At 48.2% G+C, this 26,527-nt stretch overlaps 1 protein-coding gene across 2 annotated transcripts in view; it reads left to right on the plus strand.

Moving 5' to 3' along the window:
- The first annotated feature begins 1,223 nt into the window (after nucleotides 1–1,223).
- The window catches only part of CACNG2 (calcium voltage-gated channel auxiliary subunit gamma 2), a 53,692-nt gene continuing 28,388 nt past the window's right edge, over nucleotides 1,224–26,527 (plus strand). Inside the window, exons 1-2 of one of the 2 annotated variants that reach the window (XM_030040669.1) lie at nucleotides 1,224–1,589; nucleotides 2,133–2,278. In XM_030040669.1, the coding sequence (XP_029896529.1) occupies nucleotides 2,137–2,278 (142 nt within the window). In that variant the 5' untranslated portion in view covers nucleotides 1,224–1,589; nucleotides 2,133–2,136. Of the gene's footprint in view, nucleotides 2,279–26,527 lie in introns of both variants that reach the window. The other variant, XM_030040668.1, reaches the window with a different exon arrangement.

Here is a 26,527-nt window from a genome sequence, read left to right on the forward strand (position 1 = left end):
GGTACTATCAGGTTGTGTCTGACACAGGAAACTTAAGCAGTGATAGATTTCAGTCTGCATCCATTCAGCTCATGCGTCTTTCTGTGTAAAACGAGGATGTGAGAGGTGGATTGCTTTCTGGGGGTTGGGGGGGGAAGGGATTCGGTTTTGGTGGTTCCTTTCCTTAACAAAATCATAGTAGTAATAATAAATCGTCCTTCCTCGTGAAGAATCTTCCCAAAATGTCTGCTTCTTGGAGCAAGCACTGGGGTTTCAGCGAAAGCTACAGAGACAAAGTCAGGACGCAGGGATTCACACGACACTGGTCAGGGGGAGACAGAGGGACGGGAAACGAGCAACACCAAAACATATGCAACTTGCAGCGAACCCGAGAAGAGTGAAGAGCGAGCCCTTAAAAACCCGTAACCCCGCCGATAAGAACAGCAACGCGTCCTTATTTCGAAACGACCCTTCCGCGTTACGTTTCACCCGTCCACCCGGGGAGAGCAAACGGCTGACCCAAGTTTTCGTGCGGGTCTAACTGCGGCGTGCGGGTTGCACTTGCGGCTCTGGGGCGCGTACGGCGGGGGCTGCGAAGGAGGCTGAGCTTGGGGGGGGGGGGGAGAAAGGCAGTAAAGCGAGAAAAGGGGGACACCCCCAGCTACGCCTTCCTCCGGGCGGGTAGGGGGGGGGGGTAGGGACCCTTCCCGGGGCTGGCAGCGGTAGGGAGGGGGGAGGCCGCCCCCCCCCCCCCCTCCGCCCCTCCCTCTCTCCCTCCCTCCCTCCCTCCCTCCCTCCCCGCCCGCCTAAGCCCGCGCAGAGCGGAGGAGGGCGGCCGCCGGCCGCGGATGCTGGGGCGCGGGCGGCGCGGACGGGGCGGGCGGCGCGGGCAGGGGAGCTGTCCTGCAGCACCGGGGACCCGGCCGCGCTCCTCCCGCACCGCCGCCCGGGGAGCTGTCCTTCAGCACCGCCCGCCGCCGCTACTACCGACACCGCGGGGGAACCGGCCGGCTCCCCGTCCCCGCCGCCGCCGCCACCGCCGCCGCCGCCGCCGTCGCCGCCTCGATGCAGTAGCGGCGTCCGGGAGCCGCCGGGGAACGCCGCCGGGCAGGGGGTGCAGAAGCCGGGCTCCGCTCCGCGCCCCCCGCCCGGGAGGGGAACAGCGCCTGTCCCCCTCCTCCTCCTCCTCCTCCTCCTCCTCCTCCTCCTCCTCCTCCTCGTCGGTCTTCTTCTTCCCCCCGAGCCGCCTCCCCCCTCCTCCTCCTCCTCCTCCTCCTCCGCCCCGCCGCCGCCCCCAGGAGCCCCCCTCTCTCCTCGCCCACCTCCGCCGGGAGCGAGCGCCGCGGCTGTGCGGAAAAGCCATGGGAGGCAAGACCTCGGCACCTGTTCAGCTGAAATCAAGGGCTTACAGTATACTGGGCGGTCTGGCTTGGTGGTAGGAGCGAGCGAAAGGAAGGAGAAGCAAGCGAGAGAAAGTGAGAGAGGATTGGAGCGACTGCCGCTGCCGGGAAAAAAAAAAAAAAAAAAAAAAATAAAAACCCAAGGAAGATAACTGGGAAGGAAAAGGATTTTCATGGCGCAGGCTGCAGAGCTAAGCAAGAAGACTGAAGGTTGCATCTCTGCTCTTACAGTCTCTAACTGTCTAGGTCCAGATAATGAGAGATTGTGTTGAGGATGCTGCTGCTGCTCCCCTGTTCACTGTGGAAGCCATCTCCAAATTAGCCATTACATATGGAAACTGGAGACCAGAATTTTAGAAAAAGGGATTAAGGCGTCTCGTTTTGGGGGGGGTTCTCTCTTTATTTGTTTGGTTTTTCTTGGTTCTTTTCTCTCTTTTTTTTTTTCTTTTTCCTTTTTCCTTTTTTTATATTTCAACCAGAACGTTTCCGATTTAAAAGGCAAGCCTCTTCCCGTGTGGTCTTTCTAATTTACACTCTTTTCCGTGGGCTTTCTTACCTCCCTTTTTTGATATCTATCTCTCTATATATACCCATTATATTATTAGTCGGAATTATTATTCTTTTATTTTATTAAACACACACACCCCAAGAATCAGAAGGCGGTTGGGTATTTGTATAATGAAGAATTATGGGGCTCTTTGACAGAGGTGTTCAGATGCTTTTAACCACCGTTGGTGCTTTCGCTGCCTTCAGCCTGATGACCATAGCTGTGGGGACCGACTACTGGCTTTACTCCAGAGGGGTTTGCAAGACTAAAACTGTCAGTGAGAACGAAACCAGCAAAAAGAACGAGGAAGTCATGACCCATTCTGGATTATGGAGAACCTGCTGCCTGGAAGGTATTTGATTCTGGATCTCCACCCCCCCCCCTTTCCTCTCCCACCACCCCATGTTTCTCCCCCCCCAAAATAAATCCCTCCACATTCCACCATTTTCTCACTTCATTCCTTTCACCACGGATCGAGAGCGGTGGGCTCAGTTACTTAGGGCACAGAGGCAAGAAGACAGGCGAAACATTCTCTGCTCCGTTCCCTTCTCCCTTCCTCTTCCCCACAGTCCCCCCCGCCCCTTCCCCCAAAATTCACTTCCCCCCTCCAACTGGAATAATGTGTGCGTTACAAAAACACCGGGAGACCCTTTCAAACAGCAACCGTGCGGTCTGCCTGTCTTCAGCTTGTTTGTATTGCCTGGGAAAGCAATGCCCAAATGCTGTATTATTGCTGTGCTCCGGCTGTAACCACAGAGTGAAAGAATTGCTCTCTTTGCAAATGGCTTATTTGCAAAGACAAGACCGGGAGTGAGGGGTGATGTGGGGAGGGGGTGAGTGCAAAGCACTTTGGATGCAATTATCAGTTCACTTTAGGAGGGAAAAAGAGAGAAAGGCAAGCAACCCTGTTATGTCCAAAATGCCTCATACAGTAAAGCTAACGATTCCAGTCATCTCGAGCCAGAGTTCAGAGCATTTCGTAATGTCTGTAAGCAACCACATCTCACTGGGCTGGGTGCAGAGGGGTCTAGTTGGCGGCTGATCGGTTTGGTTTGGGGCTGGGATTTTTCCCCCGTTTCTTTGTTGCTGGGGGGGGTGGGGTTTTGTTTGGGGCTTTTTTTTTTTCTTTTTTTTTTTTTTTAAGGTTTATGGTAAAGGCTAAAAATAAACAAGTCTCTGAATGGAAAAATCAGCCTAAGTCTGATGTGGTGAAACTGAACAGCAACTCAGTGACATGTCTGATGGCAGAAGAGACACCGCCGCAGCCAACTTCTGGAATCAGACGTTCCTAAGGGAGGGGGAAAGAAAAGAGGGGCCAGTGATTCGCTTTTAAATATGTGTTGCTCAGTACTGCTATTGGCGTACGTGTGGGCTGGGGAGGTGGTCTTCAGCCTGTGCTGGAGGGATAGGGGCAACCGATGTAAATGCGTGGTTTATGTTACACACGTAGCGAGGAGCGAGCGAGAGCAGAAGAGCGCACATTAGAGCCTATTGTAAAAGCCCTGTTTATGAATCAGCTCCCAGCCGGAGGGGTGGGCTGCCGGGGGTTTTATGGACATCCAGGGATAATGTCTGCGTCTGTCAGTGTCCACCAGAGCTGGGTGTGCCTGGAGCTCCCCGATGGGAGAGAACGGGGAGCGGGTACCGCAGAACTGGTTTTCTAAGACCGGCACTGGGAGATGGAAGGCGGGGGGGGAGGGGGGAATAAACTATGTATGTTCTGATGTCTCTCACCAAAGCGAGCTAAAGCTGCTGTTTGGAAATGGTTGTGTCCGGGAAGAAGCGCGAATTTCCCCCCCGTTCTTGGTGCAAACGGTTGAGTGATGGCTGGACATGTTTTGAATAGCTAAGTGACTTCATTGAGCGATGGTCTATTTGACGCATACTGCATTTAGTGCCCTTTGTCAACCCAAACTGCTGCCTTTTAACATATCCTGCAGAGGAGCTCTATGCTGAATACTATATGCTGTCTCCACGCCAGAAAATCAATAGCAGTAAATTAATGGGGGATATTTTAAACACACTCGCTCACACGCACGCACACATTTCCTCCAAATAGGTAAATATATAGAGGTATATATTAACAAAAAATGAAAAGCATTTCACAGAGCTATTCATTACAACCGGGGAAGGAGACGTCTCCTTAATTAAAAATTAATGAGAGAGGGAAGGGGGGGGGGGGGGGGAAGGAAGCCCAAACGCAAAGCCATGCGGGGAAGGGAGGCTGCGGGGAAGAACTCCCTTCCTGAGCCGTGTCCCCAGGCTGGAGGGTGGAAGGATGCTGGGGTGGAGACAGGAGATATGAGGACCCCGGCCGGGAGAGGCAGTGAATTCAGATCATGTCTATCTGCCCAAGGAGCCGTACCCAGAGGGACGCGGTCTGAGGGGGAGGAGGAAGGGGCGGGTGAGGTTTGTCAGATCGGAGGAGCTCGGGGCTCCTTCTCCTTTACATCTGACAGGACCCCACAGGCACTCTGGAGAAGTGGCTTGCACTGCAAAGGAAACCGCCAGGATGCTTCCAATTAAAAGCTCCAAAGTGCCCCCGGCCCCCCCCGACGCTGTGCCGCCAGCCCAATCCCCCTGCCCTCCCCGTTGATGCTCTCCAGCGGGCTCCGACTGCAGCCTTGCGCGAGGGGTGTGAAATGCAGCCTGAGCACAAGCTGCATGGCCCTGGCAGGGTGTTCTAGCTGTGTAAATCTTGGGCTGGCCCCTTTCTCCAGCCCCTGGGTGCTGGGCAGAAGCGGCGAGACTGGGGGGGTAGGAGGGTGCAATGCACCACACCAGAGCTGAGCCCAGCTCTGAGTTCCTAGCCCGAGGGCACAGGTTGCACCAAAACTTGGATAAAGGCTGGGGAGCAAGAGCATCTCAGCAGAAAGCAAAACCGGCCCTACGGCCACATGCCGAGCAGGGCCTGAGCACGGGTTTTGCTTCGCTGGGGGGGGGGTACGGCACAGGTCTGGCACCGGGATGCCTCCGTTTGGCTTCCCGCAGCCCCACAGCCTGCATGGGCTGGTGGCTGGCACGCTCTTGCTCCCAGAACAGCACAGCCAAATATCTCCACCGGCCCTTGGGCAGCGGGTCTCTTACTGTCACGTCTGATCCCCTTAGAGGGGGGGTTATTTTCTTTCTCAGCAGAAGGAATCGGAAAGGTGTCCCTGGTTGACTCGCTTTCCCTGGTGAAAGCTGCCTGCTGGTGAGCTGGAGGGAGAAGGGTGCAGCAAAGGCTCGTTTCCCCCGCGATACAGAGCGGGGGCAGATTTGTGGAGGGAAGGGCTCGGTCCCAGGAGGCTGTAAAAACGGCAAAACCCTTGGACTCTGCTCACAGCCGGCCCACGGGGTGGCAAAGACACCTGAGAAAGCGGGTGGGACAGACGGGCTTCTGCTGCCTGGGGTGGGCGTCGGGGCAGGTCTATAGGGTGAGGGGAGGTAGTGAAGGCAGGAGGCTTTGTAACAAGAAAATAACCAACGAAAGAGCCCAAACTGCCTCCTGCTACTGGTAGGAAGCCTCTGATGAGGTTGCCTTCATTTCTGGGGATGCGGGGGAACGCTGGCATTAGTCAACACTGTAGGCTGTCAGAGATGGTGGGCTCCTCGTGTTCAAAATACGGTGCTAAATTGTCTTTTCTCTTCTTGGCTGAGATCTCCAGTAGCAAAAATGGACATGGGGACTCAGTCTCAGGCCGTACACACAGATACGCTGAGGTCAGAATTGCAAGTTCCTCTTAGAGAATTTGGTCCCCGGGCTTTCAATTTTGGGGTTCCCTTCTCTTCAGTCATTCTGTTCCCCACAGTGGATGTCCGTCAGCATTTTCAGATCTTTGTATTGCTCCACAAAGGAGTGTCATTTGGGATGTTCATCCTCTGTCAGGATTTCTTTCCCCCCTTTCTTGTGTCCTACAGTGAGCCCCTGCTCCATGGCGGGGCCAAAGCAGAAAGGTGGTGTCGGTTCCCATTACTGCAGATCACACTTCTGATTTTTTTTCCTCATGTTCCTTGAGATAATTCTTTCTCAGACTTTGGGGTTGCCCAGATGTGTCCCCGGGCCATTCAGAAATCTTTGCCCTTCAAGAAAAATGGCCTTTCTCAGCCCTTTAACTGCGTAGGCACAAAACACACACGTACACCAAGCAATTGAGATCTGCAAGCTCATGCCACACATGGATACTGCGCCTCTTACAACTTCGAAATGGCTGCGGATCTTCCAGCCTAATTCCTTCTTGGCACCCAATGTTTTAAAACCACTTTTTATTATGAGTGATGCCTTGTCTAATTCTTTCATTAGCTCCTGTAGATCTCCTGCAGGATCTCAAAAAGTGAGCAATGATGCCTTATCAGGGTCTTACGAAGCAAGCAAATGAAATGTATTTTATATCTGTAGGTTATTAGTTTTGTCATGTTGTCATTATTATTAGGAAAGGGATAGGTCTGGGAGGCTTTTATACCGAGAAGGAGGAAGAGAAGAGTCCAGGGCAGGCAGGCATGAGTGATGCGCATGGGGTTAGACATCCCTGTAGATCTGACTGGTGTGAAGGCAAGTAATTGAATGGATGTTGGTGCAGAAAATAATTCCTGCCTAGAGACCCTTCCCAAGGAAAATTAATGAGCTGATCTGTTCCCTTTCCAGCTTGTTATATCTGAACAGCGCATGAGAGTTAAGTGCAGTTTCAGTGTTTGCAGAAATGAAGAGCTGACAGCAAAGTGAGGCAGGGCACAGGCAGTGGACAAGCTTCTGCCAGACAATTCTGGCGCTGCGTCGCTTCCTCGCACTGCCTTCTCCCACTGCTCTTTGCTCCCGGGGCACCTCTTTCCTTTCACACCCATCTTATGAGTGTTTTTTTTTCCTTATCTTCGCTCTTACCTTTCCCGACTTCCCTTCTTTTACCCTTCGTTTCTCTCAGCGTCCCTCGTTTTGCACTGCGGAATTGCCTGCCGTCCTACTTCCAAGGATCCCCAAATCTACCGGGGTCCTTTCCCCCGACTCTTGCTGTCCTAATCCAGGGTCTTTTCTGAACACGTAGTGAAAATAGCAGTAGATTAAGTCGGGGTCTCCGTGTCTTCACGGTTGAGGACCGGGAGCAGCCTAGCACAGCCCTGAGATGCAGCAGGAGGCAATGGCCCGGCACATAGCCGATTGCTGCCGGCATTGCATCTGCCGGGGAGAAGGAGGATGCAGAGCCGGACAGGCCTTGGATGAAGAGGAAGACAACGGATTTTAAAAAGTGGGGTGGCAGACGGTGAGGGAGAATGACTCGGGATCCCGGACTTGGGTGGGTTTGGTTTGCAGCTTGAATTCACACCTGACTGTAAGTCACCGAGAAGGCAGGGATTTGAGGGGCTGAGACCTGCAGGTTCAGTTCCTTTGTAAGATTTGACAAGGAAATGCTGTTCCTCACCAGAGAGTTGCTAGAACAGACTTTTAAATTGCTTTTAGATTATGAATCTTCCTACTGACAGAGAAAGAGGAATGGGTTAATATTGTCCTGAAATGCACCAGAAATTGCCTTGCTGAAGAGAGTGAGAGCGAAATGCAGTGGGAGGGACATGGAGATGCAGTGTGGCAGCAGTAATGTATAAAGAAATTACACAGAGATAGAACAAATGTCTCTTTGCCAGGAAGACCAGGAGCTATTCCTATCCAATGGTTCCTTTTTAACCCATCCCTTTCCCCATGTAGCCCTCTGAGCCCCGGTCTCACTTCTCTGCGCTTTGGTACGATCTAAGCGAGAGTTTGGGGGGAGGAGGACCGCTGAGGTTTGACAGCAGAATCTCCATATTTATTTAATTTAAAAGCAGTAGCGAGGAGGTTGCCGGGGGGAGCAGGGAACATTTCAGGCTCTCAGATGGCTCTGCCCCCTGCCCCTGTTTTAAGAGCAGATTCCCAATCAAGCATACCCGGTTTATCCCAGGGGGGAGCCCTCGCTGCTCCATTCTGCTTCTCCCTTCCATATTGCGCTCGCTGTCAGGGGATGTGCCGCTGCCTTTCACGGGCAAGAAACCTTCCCCCTTGCAGGGGGCTTTCGGGGAGGGAAGGGGGCTGCTGCCGGGGGAATGGGTTAGCAGTGGGGTTCTCGCTCCGTCTCCTTCCCCCGCAGGCTCCATCCCAAGGCGACAGCTACCCGGCAGGGGAAACGCAGAGCCCAGAACAGGTCAGGCATATGCAGAACGTATTGTAAATACAGTACACCTAAAAGTTATTTTTCCCTTGCCTGTATGACCCCAGCTTTTTCCTCACCCTCCATCTTTGACTCATTCTATCCATCTCCATTTTAATTTGTTCTCGTCTCCCTCCTCTGTTTTTCCTCTTTATTTTTCTCTTTCATCTTCATGTCTCTTCTGTGCTTTCTCTCAAAAGCAGCTTCTCCTTCATTATTTCTGCCTGTTTCTCTCCAAGTTCTCTGAGGCCCATCCCCCTTGCTCTTTCCTCTGTTATATTATCTTGCCCTTGCTCTCCTCTGTCCCCTTTGCTCCTGCCGTCTCATCTCTCTGTCCTCTTTCCTGCCACCACTTCCCCCTGGCTCTCCCCCATCTCCCGTACAGTCATTCCCCCCCCAGCTGAAGGACCCCGTCCTTCTGGAGCCGTGCCGCTTCCACGCTCTAAAGCAACTCTTTTCCATGCCCTCTCCGGCTCTCCCCCTCCTCCTTTCTCTGGCCAGTATTCCCCCTCCTCGAAGCAGCGTATGACACCAGTTGCTGTCGCTGTCTTCTCTTGCCCCCCAGGACAGCCCGGCTGCCTCTGGGGGGGGGGGAGACCCAAGCCCCTCCTTCTGCTCCCCTCATTGCTCGTTGCCCGTGGTCAAGCCGACATCCCTCCACTTTGCTGCCTCCAACCTCCCGTGGCCGGAGGGCTCACTGGCAGCTCAGCTGATGAGCTGGCTCATCTGCATGCAGCCAGCTAACTGGGCTGGAAGGAGCTCACAGCAGCCCTAAATACCCTCCCTGGCAACTCTCGGACGTGGATCAGGCCGGGATCCAAATGGAAAATAAGGGTCTCTGTAGCCATAACCCTGGGGCAGTTGTTGTGCACTACAGTGAAGGATCTCCGGTTGTCAGGAAGAAGTGGCTCAGCAAGCAGTCATCCTTTTCAAGCTATTTACAGGGGGATGGTTTTTCTCTGAGATGCTCAGGAACGCCTAAGGGGGTGAAACGGACGGGGCTGGGGTCTCCAGGCCCCGTGGATCTCAAAGATCAGCTGAACGAACCTCAGTGAGTCAGGTCAGAGGGTACCCGCTGTGAAAAGGGGGATTGCGTACCGTGCAGGGCTCTACGTGAACCACGGCGGCTCGCTGGATGCCAGAAACAAGGCTATTGCTGTTAGCGGCCCAGGGCAGCACATGGCTGTAGGCAGAAAATCCACCGCCAGCAAGTCCCCAGGCGTAAAGGATAGAGCAGGGGGGACAGCAGAGAGTGCAGGAGCAAGGGCCATCCAAGGGGAGGTTTTGCAAAGTCAGAAGAGGGTTCGTAAAAGGGGGACAGGGAGGAGGAGGAGGAGGAAAGACCGTGCGTATGAAGGCAGCCTGCAAGACTAGACATGTTCGCCTGGAAAAGGAGGTGAATGAGAGGGAAAGCGATTGGATTGTATTGAATAATGAATGGGCTAGAGAAGATGGATCAGTAGCTCTTGATTTCCCCATTTTGTAGCACACAGACAAGAGGACCTGACGTGAGTCACCGGAGACCCAGTTAAAGCTTTCTCATTTGATGCGTATCAGGGCTGTGGAGCTCATTGCCACCGGAGCTCCCGTGGCCAAGATTTTAACAACATTTAGCAAGCAAGTGGGCATTTACGACAGAGTTCACGAAAATTAAGCGTCCTCCTAATGGATGTGAACAGCATTTTGGGTGTTTCATAATTCAGCAATTAAGCCAGTCGCCATAAAAACTAGGATAACATTTCACAAGGGCAGTCTATCCCCTATCTGACTGCCATGTGGTTCTTGCCTCTTCCCTGAAACATTTGTCAGGGATTAAACGGAACTCAGATTTACTTAGTCTGGCATTTCTTTTGTTTCTAGATGTTATGCTATGCAGTTGCAATATAAGATGCAAACTAGGCCTGCGTTTCTGCTGGTGTCAATGACTGCCCTAATTTGACAAATTAACAGCGAGTTTCGGTATTTCTATCATATTTTTCTGGGAAGGATCTGGGATAGAGAGCAATTAAGAGCATATGGAATTAAGTGGAGTCCTTTTTCTTCACACCCCAGGGTATAAAGTAAGTAGTTAGGAATGAAGGTGCTATATATGTGCGAAGAATTATTATTGTTGAAGTCCCTGCTTCCCAGAAAGCAATAGGCTTTGGGTCTCTTTGATGCTATCATGACTAAATTAGAAACAAGGTTGTCTCGTTTCTCTTGTATCTGTGGAAATGATTACTGAACTGGCATCTGATGACGTACAATACTGTAGTGTTTCTATGCACAAGAGATGAAGGCCTGATTCTCCCCTCGTTTGCACTGATGCAGCCTCACTGGCTGGGATGGAGCCACGCTGCTCACGCTGTCCGTGTAGGCAAGGGGAGAATGAGGCTGAGAAAGGGCTGTGCGTGCTTTAAACAGCCGTGCCCCCAAGGTCACTGCATGTCCCCGCTTTGCCAGCGCCGTACCTGACAAACCAAGGGCTAAATTCACTTCCAGTGTGAGTGAGCCCCAAAGTTAATGAGATTCTGCTCTTATTTATGGCAGCGGTTCATCCAGTCCAGCAGGTCCTTTTTTAACTATTTCCATTTTCATCGTCTTTCACCCTCATTAGAAAAATTCGACCTGGCTGCCCTCCCTGAGGGGCAAAAATCCTCTTACGGACTCCTCACCTTGGATCGGTGAGCGTGTAAAATGGCAGAGGTGACCATGAACCCCCTGGCATTCACCCTTCTCTTTTTCTTCTTTCTGCATTTCTATCTTTCATTGAATCTCTTTTATTTACTGACAGCTTTCTGTCTCCCAGCCCCATTTATCCTCTTTGTGTTACAGAAAAGCTCTCCCATAAAATTCCAAACGACACAATCAGAGTTTTCATAACAAGCCCTGCAGGATAGGTGAAATCCACTTCTGTTTCTGTGGCAGAGGCCGCTGAAGTTTTTATACTAGCTTCCTATCAAATCTATAACTCCCCAGAGAAGCGCATGGCCTTTATCCTGCAGCTCCTATTCCCCCAGAGCGTATACCCCTACAGGCTAGCTGTGAAAAACAGAAAATGAGGAAGGTATACAAAAACTTGCGAATGCAATGCCATCCTATCCATGGGTAGGAATTTTTCTGATGTGTGTTTTTTGCTAGAAGCAAACAACTATAAATTTCCGATTTAGCTTGTTGTAGAAAGTATACATTCTGTCAAATAAAGAATAACACTATCCACCTCCGTTCCCTGGATTTTCTATCCCTTTCTGATTTTTCTCTTCCTATTTCTCAGTTTTCATTCTCCTGCTGAACATGATTTTTTTTTTAGTATCTGTTTTATTTTCCTCCTCCCACTGCTTCATAACTACATTTCATTCTTAAATTTGCTATCGCTCAGAGAGCTTCTCTTTCTTCAGGTCTTGTTTATACACCAGTGTAGCTGCAATGCAATGGATCACGCTTGAACACTGAATATTTCCCAGGTTTATGGTCATGTTCATTCAGTATCATAGACCAAGCACTGTCAATCAAACCACTTTTGATCCAACCCTATTTGCTGACTCCTGCAACCTTACTGTGACCTGTCCATTGTAACCAGTAAATTTCTGAGAACCTGTTCCTGGAGCTTTATTTCCTCCTGAAGATGTTGCCTAATAATTTTCTTTCTTAGTGTCAATTTTTTTTTTTTTTCATTCTTGGTTTCAATTTTTCTTCATTCTCTCCATCAGTCACCTTCAGAATTCACTGTTTCTTCTTTTCTTCCCTTTTTCTCCACATCATCTCTCATGTCTGCCATTTTCTCCCCCAGCCCTCACCCCGATGACATTTCTTCTCTTTCCTTTACATTTCTAGCCCATAGTCCTCCTGGGTAGGAACCCCTTGATCCCATCCCGTTCAACCTCTGTGGGGAGGTGGTGGGAAAGGATTGACAACTAAGTGTGTTGGGGTGTGGGTGTGTGCACGCGCGCACACGTGCATCTCCTTTCAGACATGGTGGGTATGAAAGCTTGGTGGTTGAGTTGAAGTGGCCTGGCTCTGACTTTTGCCTTTCAGCCAGCCATGAGGAGTCATTTCCAAATGCAGATGCCTCCCAGAATTGCCTTCAGAGTACAGGGTCTCAAGGGATCAATCATCAAGAATTTCTGCTGCTTCCTTTTAGATTCAAGCATTGCCCTTTTCCTTAGGCTGAGGGTCACGGGTTTTTGAAGGGCAGTGGCAGAATCATGAAAGTAGACATTTTTCTCTTGCTCATTTTTTGAGTGAGGGAGTGAATGTACTGTGATAAATATTTTTCTGTATATAGCTAGAGCTGTCTCAAAGAAGTGGCAGAGGAAACAGATGGCAGAGGCCCTTTATAGGCAGCTGCTGTTGTCTCTTAAGGTGTCACCATCACAAGAAAAGTGGTTGTAATTGGGGAGCTTCAAGATCAGTAGCGCCTGAAAGGACTCGAGCAGAAAAGAATGTCATCTCCCGTGAAGGCGGGGGCTGGAGACAGAAATCAAATACTCAGAGACTAAGGAATGGTGCTTGAGAGGTGAAACAAAGTACAGGTTGAAGCAACTATGAAGTTTTACCGAACGACATGACTGCAGGATGGATGGTTTCCCTGCGTTTGGGCGTTCATGCTTGGCCACAGACAGTGGGAACATTGTAGGCGGGGTGAAGAGCTGGTTTAGAGTATTTTGGGGACAGCAAGAGGGGCTGGTGTCCAGAAAAAACAACTGACTGAGAGATAGAGATCCCCAACACACTGTGGAAAGGCAGCTGGGGGAGAGGAAAGGTCCAGCAATAGCTGTCTCCAGGCTCCCACCTCCTCCAACTTGCCTCAGAGCATCCCTGCAGTGTATGCTTTTGGGATGAGGAGGTGCTAGTTTGGTGTAGAAGCCTCTGTCCCAGATATTCCTCAAATAATTTGCCTGCCTGGAGCCCTATCATCTCAGTGTGTGCAGCACAAAGAGAAATTGTAAGTTGACCTGTAAAACAACAGAAGTGGAGACGTGTAGCTGCTCCCTCAAGAAATAACCAGGGCTAGGTTCCTTCCTATCTTCTTCCAGGCTGGGAGGGATTGCACAGTGGGCTAGACCCCTAAGTCTTTAAATCGTGGAATTTTTTAAATCTCTTCTGCTCCCTTTGTGTCTCCAAAAGTAGGAGCCATGTATTCCTTTCAAGGAAGAGAAAATTCATAGAAAAGTTCAATAGGAGGTTTGGGAGGAAAACAGGGATGATGAGAGAGTCTATCATGAAGTGCAATGGTTTGGGGTAACAGAGCAGCTGTGAACAGGCTTGATGCTGGAGATTAATTGGAGCTGAACATTGCACAGTGTCCTCTAGCTGAGACCCCTCCATTGCAGCCGTACTCAATAGTCTGGAAGGAAACAACTGCCAAGAGCAGAGCAGAGCAGTGCAGCTGTTTTGCTGTTGGGAAGGGGAGCAACAGAGGAACGAACATGTCTACCCTGCCGAGCGAACTGCAACGCAAACAGCAGCACAGCACACAGGAAAAGCACGGGATCGACAATTTTCCTAAATTTCAGGTGACCACCTAATCATTGCACTACTCTTCCCCAGTCATCGCTCCACTCTTCCCCGCTTCAGTCATCGCTTTGTCCGTGTGTTCGCAGGAAAGCGTAACTCAGAAAGGCCAAGAATGGCTTTCCAGGAATTAATTCCAGGGGCTGTCTAAGATCACAGGAGAAAGGTGTTTTTCTGTGTGCTGCATCATTACAGCTTGGCCCACATTTACAAGAACAGCGAGGGGGAAAGCATTCAGAGCAAAGCAAGACTGTGAGAAAGAGCACTGTGAGGATGTAAAGGCACCAAGGCCAGGGAGGATTTATACTCTTATGCAGAAACTGAAGGGATGGGTTGTTTCTGGGAGTAGACTGACTCAGCTGTGGAGGGAAGCACCTCTGCATGCTGGAAACAGGGACGGCTGGGGCTGGAAGGGTCTGTGGCAGCTGGAAAGCACAGCTGGCCAGAAGGAAACACTAGGCAAGAGAGGACCCAGGACCTGGCCACGGCACGCCATGGGGAGGTGGTAATAGGAATGCGGCGTGAGTGCTGGAAGGAGGTAATTGAGAAATATGGTCTGAAAGAGGAGGGTGAGTCAGGAGAAACCCCGGGACTCAGAGGTAGGAGAGACTTGAATTGCTGAGAGAAGCAGGAATATCAGCTGGAGCTGATGGATGGAGAGACAGACCTCCTCATCCATCTTCTCTGCCTTGTGAAATGGGATGGATTTGCTCTTGTCTGATGCCAGCATCTGCCACCCCTAAAGGCCTTTTCTCCCTCTCACCCCTGCTCCAGCCCGTGGGAGAAAGAAGGGTTTAGACACGCATAGACAGGGCAGGATCGATCACACAGACCAGCCAACCATGGACCTGCAGCAATTTGGAAAGTGTGACCAGTGGTCGTGGCTCCGTGCTGTAAAGTCTGACAAAGGAAAGCTGGGGAGAGGAAGAACCAAAGGAGCTGGGGCATAAGATTTTTGTCAGGACTCGATGGTACCAAGAAATTTATCTATACCAGCAACTCAAGACAGATACGGCCACCTCCTTCCCTGAGGCATCTCTGCTGGTCTCACAGCTGTAAGCACATGAATTTGTCCTTCTGGAGGCCAGAGGCACAGTTTTCATGGCAGAGAACCCGTGGTTTGGCCAGATTATCTTTGGTAAAGCAGGGGAACCAAAACTTAACGTTCCTCTCTGGCTGCTGCTCTTCGGCAGAGGGTTTCTGAGTATTTCACCTCTTATTGCCATTACGCCATTGCGTCTGCATCAAAATGCTTCACGTAGGGTGGGAACACCTTTATGCTAGACACCGTGCATACAGAAAAGCTGTCGTCCCTACATCAAAGAAGTGACAATCTAAGATGACAAATGACATATGAAAGGCAGCAAAGCAGAAGACAGCAAGCGTGTAGAACTTGTTTCTGCATTGTTGCTTTTGACATCAGTAAGAGGGTATTACACCTAGAATTGACTTCACCTCCTTCTCCAGGCAGAGCAGAATGCAGAACAGGGCACGTCTGCCCAGCACCAGAAGGAGATGATACCCAAATAACTCCAAGCAAGCTAGCTTAGGTATTTCAAGCCCTAATGGCTACTCAAGCATGGTGCTCTGCACGGGCAAATTAGCAGTGTGTCTGGGAGCTGTCAGGACGCAGCGCTTACTCAGGTGTGCTGCTTCCAAGACCCGTGCAAGGTCACATTACATTGTGCCATGGAGATTTATAGTAACAGCCTCTCTCAGCTCTCAATCCAAATCTAATTCCCGTATCCCTATACGGGCATGCCTGTGTGGTTGGAGGGTTTTTTTCCCCATACTTGGTAACCACAGGTGGTCTGAAAAGAATGAATGATCGCATCTCATTCTGTTCCTATGGGAGGGGTACTGTATTATTTGGGGTTCTGAAAGGGAGCTTGGTCCCAGACATGTCTCCGAGTGCTTGAGAAATCTGGAGCCAGAAGATGCCATCACAGCTGGATTTCTCCTTTGCAGTTTTAGCAGGCAGGGCTGGAGGACACAGAGACTAATCTCCATGTGACCTGCAGATCCTGTCCTTTCACATGAGGGCTGAAGCTTGCTGAAGAGGCAATGCTGGAATGCTTTTGCCCGTGTGGTATCTGCCCTGGGGATACACAGCCACTTCTGTCTCTAGGGTTGTCACTTACCAGGGAAAATTCATTGGATTCATAACAAAACTGCAGGATTTACCAGCAAAGAAATAGTTTGTTCTGAAAATAAATAAAATCTGATCTGGAGGTGGTAATTTACTCAGACACCCAAGAGATCACTTATTTTGAGTAGCTTGTTTAATTCTCACTGAGACTGCTAGTTTTCTGTCATTCTTGATCTTAGTTTTCTTGGAAAAAGGTGTAATATGGTACATGGCTTCTTCCCCGTAATACAAACAAAGGAAAGGACTCAGGGAGAGGAAAGCTCCATGGCCATCACTTCACTGAGCTGCACCACAGCAGGGACAGAGGTTGAACCCACATCCAAACAAATTCTTGAGACCTATATGAAGCCCTGCTCTTCTTTAGAATCCACGTGAAGAATTAGATGTCTGCAGCAGATACAGAGTCAGTAGCTTTTCCCAAATAATGAACCAATCAGAAATACTAAAAATAGGCTGCATTGGAACATCAGTTCAGCCATTTGGAATGTAGAGCAAACGGCACTGAATGTGTTTAATGAAGTGAAAGAGCTTTGTTTTTGATCACTGAGCTATTGATAAATTGTTGATAGGTGATCAAATGTGGACTTTGCTTTCAAATATTGTGACTTTATGAACCTGTCAAGACCCTCTTAAGCCACCCTTGCTCCTTCCACTGCTAATGTAGCAGGACTTCCTGCCCTTTTCAGGACCTAAAATAAGAATAATTGTAATGTCTTCTTTTTTTTCTTTTTTTTTTTTTTTCCGCATAACAAACATTTAGCCTCTGGGCCAGTGATCAATTTTCAAGAATAAATGTTCATAGTTGTACAAAATCAGACCCTGGGAACTGGGTTGGATATGTGAGAGGAGATGACAAGATGGGAGGCAGATCAGTTCACATCTCTACATGCTGTTATAAAACCAGGGCATTAGATGAGGAGGGTGGTGAGAGCAAATGAGGGAGAATCTGTTTTTTAATTGTACAGCAGCAAAATGAGTGAGGAATTGGGGTAGAGCCTACAGCTGAGGGGTGATTTAATTCTCATGCAGGGAAGGAAGTGAGCTGGGACCTCATGGATGTTAGACCAAGGGACATGCAAAAGAAGTAAGGGAAACTGAGGTTCTAATAGGAAAAATTAGGTCTATCATGAGGGTTGAGACAAAACTATTGAACCAGTTTAGTTCATGACAGACACTACTGGCTGTTCTTCACGTGTGGACTAGATCTTCCAGCATGTCTGGATTATAATTGGTCCAGAATGACAGAGGAGAAAAGAGTCTTAAACTACCATCACATTCATATATCCCTGAACTTATGTCATTCAGGATTTCCCCTACGTACAGAATGTCTTCAGATGGAATTTAAGCAAAATTCTTTGCTGTTTTGTGCTATTAAATGGGGTGAAACAACTGGAATGAATTTGAGGACCAAACTATATCTACGCTCTGGCTGACGTATGCTAATACATTAGTGATGTTAGTGGGCAGCTTGCTATGCACCTTGAAGTTATCTTTTCCTTCCAGTGGAGAAGAACCACAGTGTCTCTCTCATGGTCTGCAGGAAAGCTCAGACCATATTTGAGACATAGTTGACACACTTTAGAACAATGTTTTAACACTAGTTTGCTTAGTACAAACAGTCCTTAACAATTCTATGTTAATGTTATTGGGGTGGGGGACATCATCCAACCTGTGCTAAGCCAGTATGGTAATTAATTAGCTGACTGAACATTTGTATTCTGATTATAAACTCACAAATTATTCAACTCTGTCCTATTAGGAACCAGGTTTTCCTTTTAACCTCAACTGCAAACCAGCTGTCCATCAATTACAATGTGCTCATACCTTAGGGTGATGAGAGCAGCAGAAAAGCCTAAATGGGTTGCTAGAAAGTGCTACAAGTAAAATAGAGATGTATTTCATTAGCGTTGGGAGGATTGGCCGCTCTTTAATTGGATGAATCACCCAATGGGTGTGTTGCCGAAGCCAATCAGAACATGCCAGTTCAGTAGAGCCACAGTGAGCAACGCTGTGCTGCGTCATTCGGCATTCTCCGGTGAGCAATTAAATCCATGTCATTTGTAATAAATCAAACGTTGTCACAGGGTCAATCTTGTGGGTCACGCCAGGTTATCGTGGTGATTTTGCACTGGTTATATCAGGTACTGCTGTGTCATACGGGTTTTTGCTGGGTCATGGGGTCGTGCTGGGTTCCTCAGACACCCTCTCTTGAACTCACCAGGAGCCTGCATAGCCTTCTAGTGCACTCGGTTACGGCCTCTTCTCAGGGCTGAAGTATCTCTTCCCTGGAAAACATGCATTTGTCTCGTTTATTAGTTTAAACGGACACGGTGACTTTTGTGATTTGTCCCCTCCAAAACAATACCTGCCCAAGGCCCAAAACAGGCAAGATCTAGTCTTGAAGCCAGTGACTTCTTTTCTTCAGAACAGAAAACATCATGCTGTTTCAGTTAATTGTATTGCTGCCTGACTCCATAGAGTCAGAAAGAGATCCTGCCCTCTGCTAACATTGCTGGGCATTGCTGGTTTAAGTTCCCTGCTATATGGAAACCCCCACATAGCCAAGAAATGCATAAACCTCCCCTCAATTAGCAGATGTGGCCAAAGGACGAATAGTACAAGTAACAAGACATCATGTTCCAAGAGTCTCCTGCTTCAGTGAGACCTGGTTTTGAATTATGATTTGGTCAGGTATATATGTTAGAAGAGCCCTGAGGTGACTATAACTTGCATCAGAGACTAAGCTAATCTCTTCTGGTCTGATGGTCAGAAAAATACAAATGCAGCACAAAGCCACCTTTAACCCTCACACCATCCATCCTGTTTCAGACACCACTGAGAAAGCTGGAAATCCACAGCTTCCCTATAGAAGTTTCTTTGAATGGCAAGAGTTTAAAATGTTGACATTTTTATGCATAGAAAGACTATTCTAGTATTTTTTTTAAAGATCATTATGGCCTCCTGTGAGGTCTGTGTGGTTAGTTGAGTAGTAACTGATGCTTCTTTTCACAGAGGAGGAACATAAGAATGGTCTCAATAACATTTTTAAACCTCTCAAAATAAATTTATTTTCCATTACACACATGGCACCTCCAGAATAAGGAGTGGCAGATCGTGGTATGAAAGTTTTACTGGTACCAATCAGGATGACATTCCCAACCCACTAGTGCCATCGCTGGTCAGGTAAACAAAGACTAACAGATGATTTACTGAAGGAAATGTCCCATTTTTCATCAGCAAAAACAATGCTGCTGGTGAGGTTTCAACTTGTGCTTTCTATGCATGCCATTGCTGTCCTCTGCTCACAGCAACAGAAGTCATTCTGCCGGTGCATGGTTTTTCACTCCTTGATGCATTTCATCACCCAGTGTCCCTGGAGCACAAGAAAATGCTCCCATACCCATTCTATATGTGGAAAATTTCAGACACAGGAAGGTTAAGTGGTTAGCCAAGTATACACAAAGACTGCGGCAGAGCTGAAGTCACTTTTCGCCAAGTCTTAAGTCCGTATCCAGATCACTCCACCATCCTTCCAGTGTGCTATTACCTGGCCCCATTGCCTATCACACCATAGAAGGGTATTGCTTGTTTTCCAGGTGTGAAGTACATAGATGATCTCTAAAGCACTGCGGAGATGTCATGGATTGCAATCAGTAACATATTAGAGCCGATTCAAGCTCTACAGTACTTCTTGCAAGCTCCCAGATGCTTTGAACATGGGAGGTCTCTGCAGGAGTCGTATCAGATCTTGCTGGTCTTCTATTGGAGTCAGTGAGTGAGCCAGGAAAAAAGTTATTCCCTCTGCAATTGAAATCAAACTTATATTTTCCTCAGCAGAGTTATTTTAAGTCATTCATTATTATCTTTTTTCTCTCCAAAGCAAAGCCCGTTTGATACTCAGATGTTGTTAGAACCAAAGGGGAAAGAGAGAACACTGGGGTATTGTTCTTGCTGCAACTGCAGACTTACTTGGTACCTAAAAAAGATTTTATTAAAAAACAAACCAACTCTACAATGCTTTGAGTGAGAAGAAGAAAACAGCAAAGGAAAAAAAGAAAAAGAAACTCCATGCTGTTGAAGTCTTGGGCAGTGTCAGGGAAGTACAGCCCGAAGTTGATATATTGGATCAAATCCATAGCTACTACAAGTGAGCATAAACCACTGATTCTGATGGTCACCGATGATGCGTGTGAGGCTAAGATGCAGATTATCTCATTTAACCTTTGTGGTGTAAGAAGGATCCAATAGTGAGTTCCTGTGTACGTCTGTGACAGATGGTGTTTAACAGCACCAACAGTCACTGTGGGTATGCCTTTCCACGTCTTGCTGGATTCCAGCTTTCTCCTCAGGCTTTCCATGTCAGTTGTAACTCACCTGGACAAATCTTCAGGTGTGTTTTTCTACTGTGAAAGCAAGACATGGAAATGCATCCGTCCACATTAACTCGCCCCCCGCAGCGCAGCCTCATGTGTGCTACGTGATGCAGGCAAAGACACAGTTTGGCACCTCACATTGCTTGCTTGCTTCCACACACCAGCACAAGAAATCATCTCACCATCATCCATTCATTTCTTTCTCCACCTGCTTGCCTGTGGTTTTTTTTTGCTTTCTCATTCATGTTCAGCAGGTGCCTTCAATTCCCAAACATGTTCCCAGATCTTTTCCAATGTCAGCTGTGGAGCTAAAAAGGGATTTTCTGAATTTGATTGATCAGGTTGTCACAAACCTGGCTGGGAGCCATTTGTTGGACACTAATCAGATTGCTGCCGCAGAATCCAGCTGCTGAGTTTCCAATGTGGTTTTAGCCTCTGGAGCGTAAAGAGAGACAAAAGCACTGCACCTGACTGGGCATCTCCAGGGATATTTGGGGGGTACAGAGCCTCTATCGACCATCCCTTCCTGAGAGCCTGACCTCCTGCTGCAGTTGCCTCTCCCTGCAGGCTTGCACAACTTCCCCAGGTAGCTTAAGTGCAGCCTTTCACAGAATCCTATCATGAGGCACGGGCCTCGTGGCTTACACTTTAATTCATCAGGCACTGCTAGATGCAACACGTGTGTGATAAAGATGAACTTCGCACATAATGTCTGAACCCAGCATCTCTCAGAAAATAGAGATCATGAGAAAACAACAAACACAATGTGCCCACCCGCTGCTCCCTCTCCCTTTGACTCAGTGGGGGATCTCCTGCCTTCAGATTGCCAGCTCATAATTTGTCTTTTCTGAACGTGGTTGTTCCCTTCACTAAATTAGGCTTTTTTCTTTCAGAAACCATTCACTCCCCTCTCTGCCGTCCATTCTCTCCTGTCTCTTGATGAAGTTCCCTGTTTTGTTCCTTGCCCAAGTCTTTCTTTAATCCTTTCCATCCTCACCTGGCTTTGTTCGGCTTTTCGTAATGTGCATAGGGCTCAGCGGTCCCACCCCACCCCGTTCAATCTCACTCATCACCCACCACGGCTCAAGGACCAACTACTGTCAATGATGTGTGAAGGACTCTTCTGCCTAACAGCCAGCAGGCACCCGCACTGAGGCTACTTTCATAGTTACAGCCATGTAATAACACCGTGACATCGAGAAGAGCGTGCAACTCGTGCAGAGGTCCCACATCAACACGAGGCTCAGGACCAGCTGTTCAACAGCTGGCACCCAGGGAAGACGCATTTAAACCTAGCGCTATTCTAGGAGCATTGCAGGCTCACTACGTACAATGACTTTGAAAGAGGTAGAGATATTTATCCCAACAAGCGAGTGGGGCCTTCAGCTGCTCATCTGGCAAGTGTTCAGAGCTGCTGGTTCTGGAGGACACCTGCCCACCTGGATCTCCTCCACCCATTCAAGTTCCCTGCGCAGGAGCTCAGAGCAAAAAGACAAGATCAGGACACGGGTTATCTTCTAGCTGTTACACGAGTCAGGGACCCAGCACGCAGCGTGACCTGCATGTTTTTCTAAAAGGAAATAGGTGGAAGCATCACGTTATCTGTGGCTGCAGCTCAGCAGATGCTCCATTTGCACACTACAATTTATGAGCCATGCTGCGGTATGATTTACAGGGTAGAGGACAGAGTGCTTTGGTTTCATCAGGGACACGGAGGTAAGGGAAGGCTTCCCATGAACGGGCTGTGAGTACAGCTTAGGGTATGAGACAGTCTTCCTACGCTGACATGCCCACACACAGACCAATGCACAGATCACCCTTGGAGTAAGGATGACTCGATGGGCTATTATTATAAATGATCCTTGGCTAACAACATAGACAAAGTAATTTATGGCTCTTCCTGCATTTCTGAATAATCTTTAGTAGGTTGAATTGTCCATAAATCTATTGCTGTTCTTTGGGTACAGGTGTGAATCCAAGGACTCTCTGACTCTTAAAATGATGAAGTTTGGCAAGCAGAAATCACTTTTTAAATCAAGGATTCACTCTTCTCTCATTTAAATACTGCAGGAAGTGGTGACACACTTACAGGAAGTAAGGTCTGATTCTGGTAAACTGGGCTGAAATAACTTGCCATTTTCAGAGCGGGATGAAACACATGGCAATTATAATGCAAGAAGCTTTATGAGGATGTAACTGTTTAAAAGCTGATTAGGAAAAAGAGGGACTTGGCATCCAATCTGGAAGGGTAGTAGAGGGAGGGATGGCTGCATGGCAGGACTCCTGTTGGTGTATGAATGTCTGCGCCATGGTGGCATTGTTATCCCCTTCTTGTCCTGACAATATACAGTCAATGGCACTTCAGGAGGTGGGTGGGGGACATCTGGTTAATGAGGAACAGATGGACATCATCGGACGTGCGCTATACCTGCTCTTTCCTTTGCTGCTCCCTCCCTCGCTCTCTGATTTCTCTATTTTCCCCTGCAGCTGAGCGCTTCCTTCTCCTTCCTTTTAAATGGGAGGGAATGTTTGTGTGCTCCTGAGAAAGCACAACGAATGGTTCTGCTCAGAGCCAAGTGCAATACCAGCAGATGCAGTTAGGAAATGTCTCAGCTGTAGCGTGTCCCTTTCTCTGCGATCCCTACGTGCCGTGCTGGTCCCCACTTACCGCGTCCCCTTCCCACTCCAGTTCCCGGAGCCATCATGACAGTGGGCAACAGAGGCCACTTTCTCATGTGCCATTTCTTTGATATGACCTGTTCAATGATTTGACAAGGACTTTCTTGAAGCCCATTCTTTGGGACTTGGCAGTTTACCCACTGTGAAAAGGTGTTTGTTTATCCATCCAGGCTCTCCTCTCCTTAGCTCGTGGGGGTGATTTTTAGAAGAGGTGCAGTGATTAGAGCTGAAAACCTGAATTTCCCTTCCATCCTTCTGGTTCCCTCACAGCACGTAGGTAGGATTTGTGTCTGTGCTCATGTATTCTCATCCAGTTAACAGGTGCCAGTAAAGTGGGTTTGTTGGTCTCCCATATAAATCTGAAAAGCTGAATACAAACCAGATCCTGAGAGAAATACAAATTCCCAAAGGCTTGTGCATCTCACAGCTCAGAGGAGACAGCACGGCATTCCTAGATGTGCTTCTACAAAGGAAATCTTCCTAAATCCCTGTGTTCCAACCAACGCTGACAAAATGGCAAAATAACTCCTATCAAGTTCCAGTTGGCTTTCATTAATACTGGTGGCTTTCATTGAGATTTTCTCCCTGAGAGATATGACAGAAAAGTCAGTCCCTAAACCCCTTCTCATTCCTTCCTGTAACAATTTTAATTCACTACAGTTATGCCTGCTCACAGTTACAGAGTTGAACTGATCCCTCAGTTTAAGTTACATGATGTGCTTATGCAACATCAGGACCAGGTTTTCCACCTTCCTCTAACTCACCAGGTATTTTAGTGTGGGTGAGCAAAGTCCCCTGAATCAGTCCTTTTCAAGGGCAGCAAGCAGAGGTATAGTCAGCAGTCCAGCCGTGCTACCTTCTCTGTCTCTCTAATCTGAGAGCTGTTACAGTGTCCAAAAATGGGATTAATTTACTGTGCAGGTCTGTTTTGGATAAAAGGCCTCTGTGTCCCTTCTGTGGTTTCTACTCCAGCTGCCTTTGAGACACATTGGATTTTATATATATAGGGCACAAACAAAGCGTGAATGAGGAAGGAGAACTTCAAAGGAGGATGATTTAGGTTGGGTGAGGTGGAAACCAAGTTAATTCATTTGAGTTGATCATTTCAATGAGGAAAATGGACTGAGTCCCCGTGGTATTCTCACCATAGCACACAAATGCTGAGTTAGCATCCAGATCCATCCTCTGCCAGGATCTTGACTTTATGGGCAACTCGGAAGTATTATTCAATATACATCCCAGCCAAAGCATCATGACTATATCTGATTGTCCTTGGCTTTCCTTCCAAAATCTTTTCCATACTCCCTCTCTTCCTGCCTTTTCCCAAACGAGCCCTCACTCCTCTCTTATATCCATGGGGAGTTAATGAGCAGATTCTAACACCATGAGTTAGCAATACCTCAGCAGCCTTACAGAGTCCGATAGCTACTGGCAGGATGGGGCAACGAAAGGAAAAGCCTGTTCATCCCTCTCCTTTTGCCATTCATCAGAAGCTGAAGCATGCCCGTCTTAGCTTTATTCTGTATGACCCCCTCAGGACTCTATTCCTGCCTGGGACATTCCCTTCGTTACAGAGGAGGAGTGAAGATCCTGACCCCCGCCAGAGTAACCTCTGAAGTCCAGAGTGGCAAGACTGTCTTTACACTACTCCTCTCCCACAAGCTATTGAGCATGGCAACACTGTCTGGAACTGGTGTATGCTTCATTGACTTCGCAGGGAGATCCCAGTCTAAGGATCCCATCCAGAAATCCTCGGGGAGAGAATGTGCTCAGCCATCCCTAGCAGCTCATCTCCAGGCTTCACCGTGCACATACAAACGAGTCTGTCAGGCCAGTCAGTGCTACCACTTTCCATCTGCTTGGATGGCTGTACACTTCTTGTTTCATCTTAGATTCTTTCCTCACACACATCTCCTATCTCTCCTTGGACACGTTCCACAGGGACAACAATTCTTTACGAAGCCCTCCTCCCCTATAAAAGAAGTATCTGCTCAAGGTCACTGATCATTCAGTCCTCCTGCTGCAATGGAGTTGGGGTGGTCTGGGAGTTTCTTACCAGCATAACCTCTCTGTTTGACAGCTCCTTTCCCTTCAACCCCAGGGTGCAAGTCTTGGCAATAATGCCATTTTCAGTGTTCCACCTCTAAATAGCCTTCCATCTGCCGAAGAGTGAAAATCGGTGTTGGTGCACCTGAACTTGTTCCCTTGCAGGGAGATTTTCTATGCACTGCCCCAGATTTGTCAAGTCCATTATGAAGAATCCTGTTGTGCAGAACTTCGATTCGAGACACACTGCTTTGTAAGATAAATGCAGGTTGAAAGCGTGCAGCTGCATTCCTAGAGAAAAGGGCTACAGTTCCCCAGAGACCCTCGAAGGTCCAAGGTAACTGCAGTCATGACCTCATTGCCTGCACCACTCTTATCAGTACAGTAACGTTATGAACTTGTACAAGCCCCACTGGAGAAGGGACAAAACTAATAATCCCGATCCTCTCTTTTACAGCAAGTGCATGCCCAGAAATGACCTGGCATGCCTCTGAGGAAACCTTATGCCCAGGGCTGGAGAAGGAAGGAACTGGGGTTTACTGATGGTTTTAAAAGTCAGTGGATCGTGGATTCTTGCTGCAATTCCTTGTGAACTACAAGCTGATTTTTTACTTTCCACCAGAATGCAGCAACATCCAGTGAAGGGCATTGCTTTTTGGTTGTTGAGACTGTTTCATTGGGATTTCAGTGTTCCAATTTCCCTGCTCTGAGCACAGCAGTTCTCAAATGTGGTGGGACCCATGGTTACCCCAAGGAAATAAAACTCCCCTGGCCTGAGTTAGAGTTCAGTTTCAGTCCTTTTTCTCTGATTCAGTTTCACTGGTAAGTTGGAAATAATAATGCATCGTAAATCTTAGCTGACGTCTGGGCTTCCATCCCAAAACATTTTCAGAGGCTTACCAGTTATGAAGAACACCATGACCAGGCAATGGGGTGGATCTGCTGGAGAAATTATCCTTTTCCTATGTTTAGACTAGCATGGAAGTTTCTTTTACCTTAATATATGATGCACTCACAGAAGTCTGTCAATATGTTGCCAGTCTGGGAAAGTCTGTTTTTCCTTGTACATGTTTTTCAATCATCTGGTTGCTTTTCTCCTTGTAAGTTCTAGTTATAACACAAGTTTCAGCAGCTGGATCCTGTGGCAGGATGAAATTTTACAGTTGCTCTGTAGGTATTTTTAGTCTGGTTGTTACCGTGCTGCATATGTATTTTAGCGGTGGCTTGCTGGGCTTTGCAATGACATAGGACTGACTTTCACCTCCATTTGTGCTTGTTTATATACACCCTCCCATCACAGGGCAGGGGGTGTTGGTAAAGAAAAAGTCAGTCAGCCAGTTGTGTTAGTTAAGTTTGAATCATAGGATAACTGAAGCGTTCAGGTGAGAAGGGACCTCACAGAGTCTCGAGCCCAAGCTACTGCTCAAAGCAAGGTCAGCTGTGAGGTCAGGCCAGTTTGCTCAGGTCTTCATCCAGCCGGGGCCAGGTTTGATATTATATCCCAGCAGAACTTCAAATGAATGTGGTATATCACTGAAGAACAGCCATGCCCAAACTTCCAGAGGCATATGGCTTTTGAAAAATCAACACTTCGGCCTTAGTGGTTTGTGCATCACACTTTTGAAACTTATCCCAGCTCCTCACTCTAGCAGTCCTCAGTAGGTTCTGATCAAGAACTGAAAATAGCCCATCTTAGATCTCAAATCAAT

Source organism: Aquila chrysaetos, chromosome 17, assembly GCF_900496995.4.
Source record: "Aquila chrysaetos chrysaetos chromosome 17, bAquChr1.4, whole genome shotgun sequence".
NCBI classification, from domain to species: Eukaryota; Metazoa; Chordata; class Aves; order Accipitriformes; family Accipitridae; genus Aquila; species Aquila chrysaetos.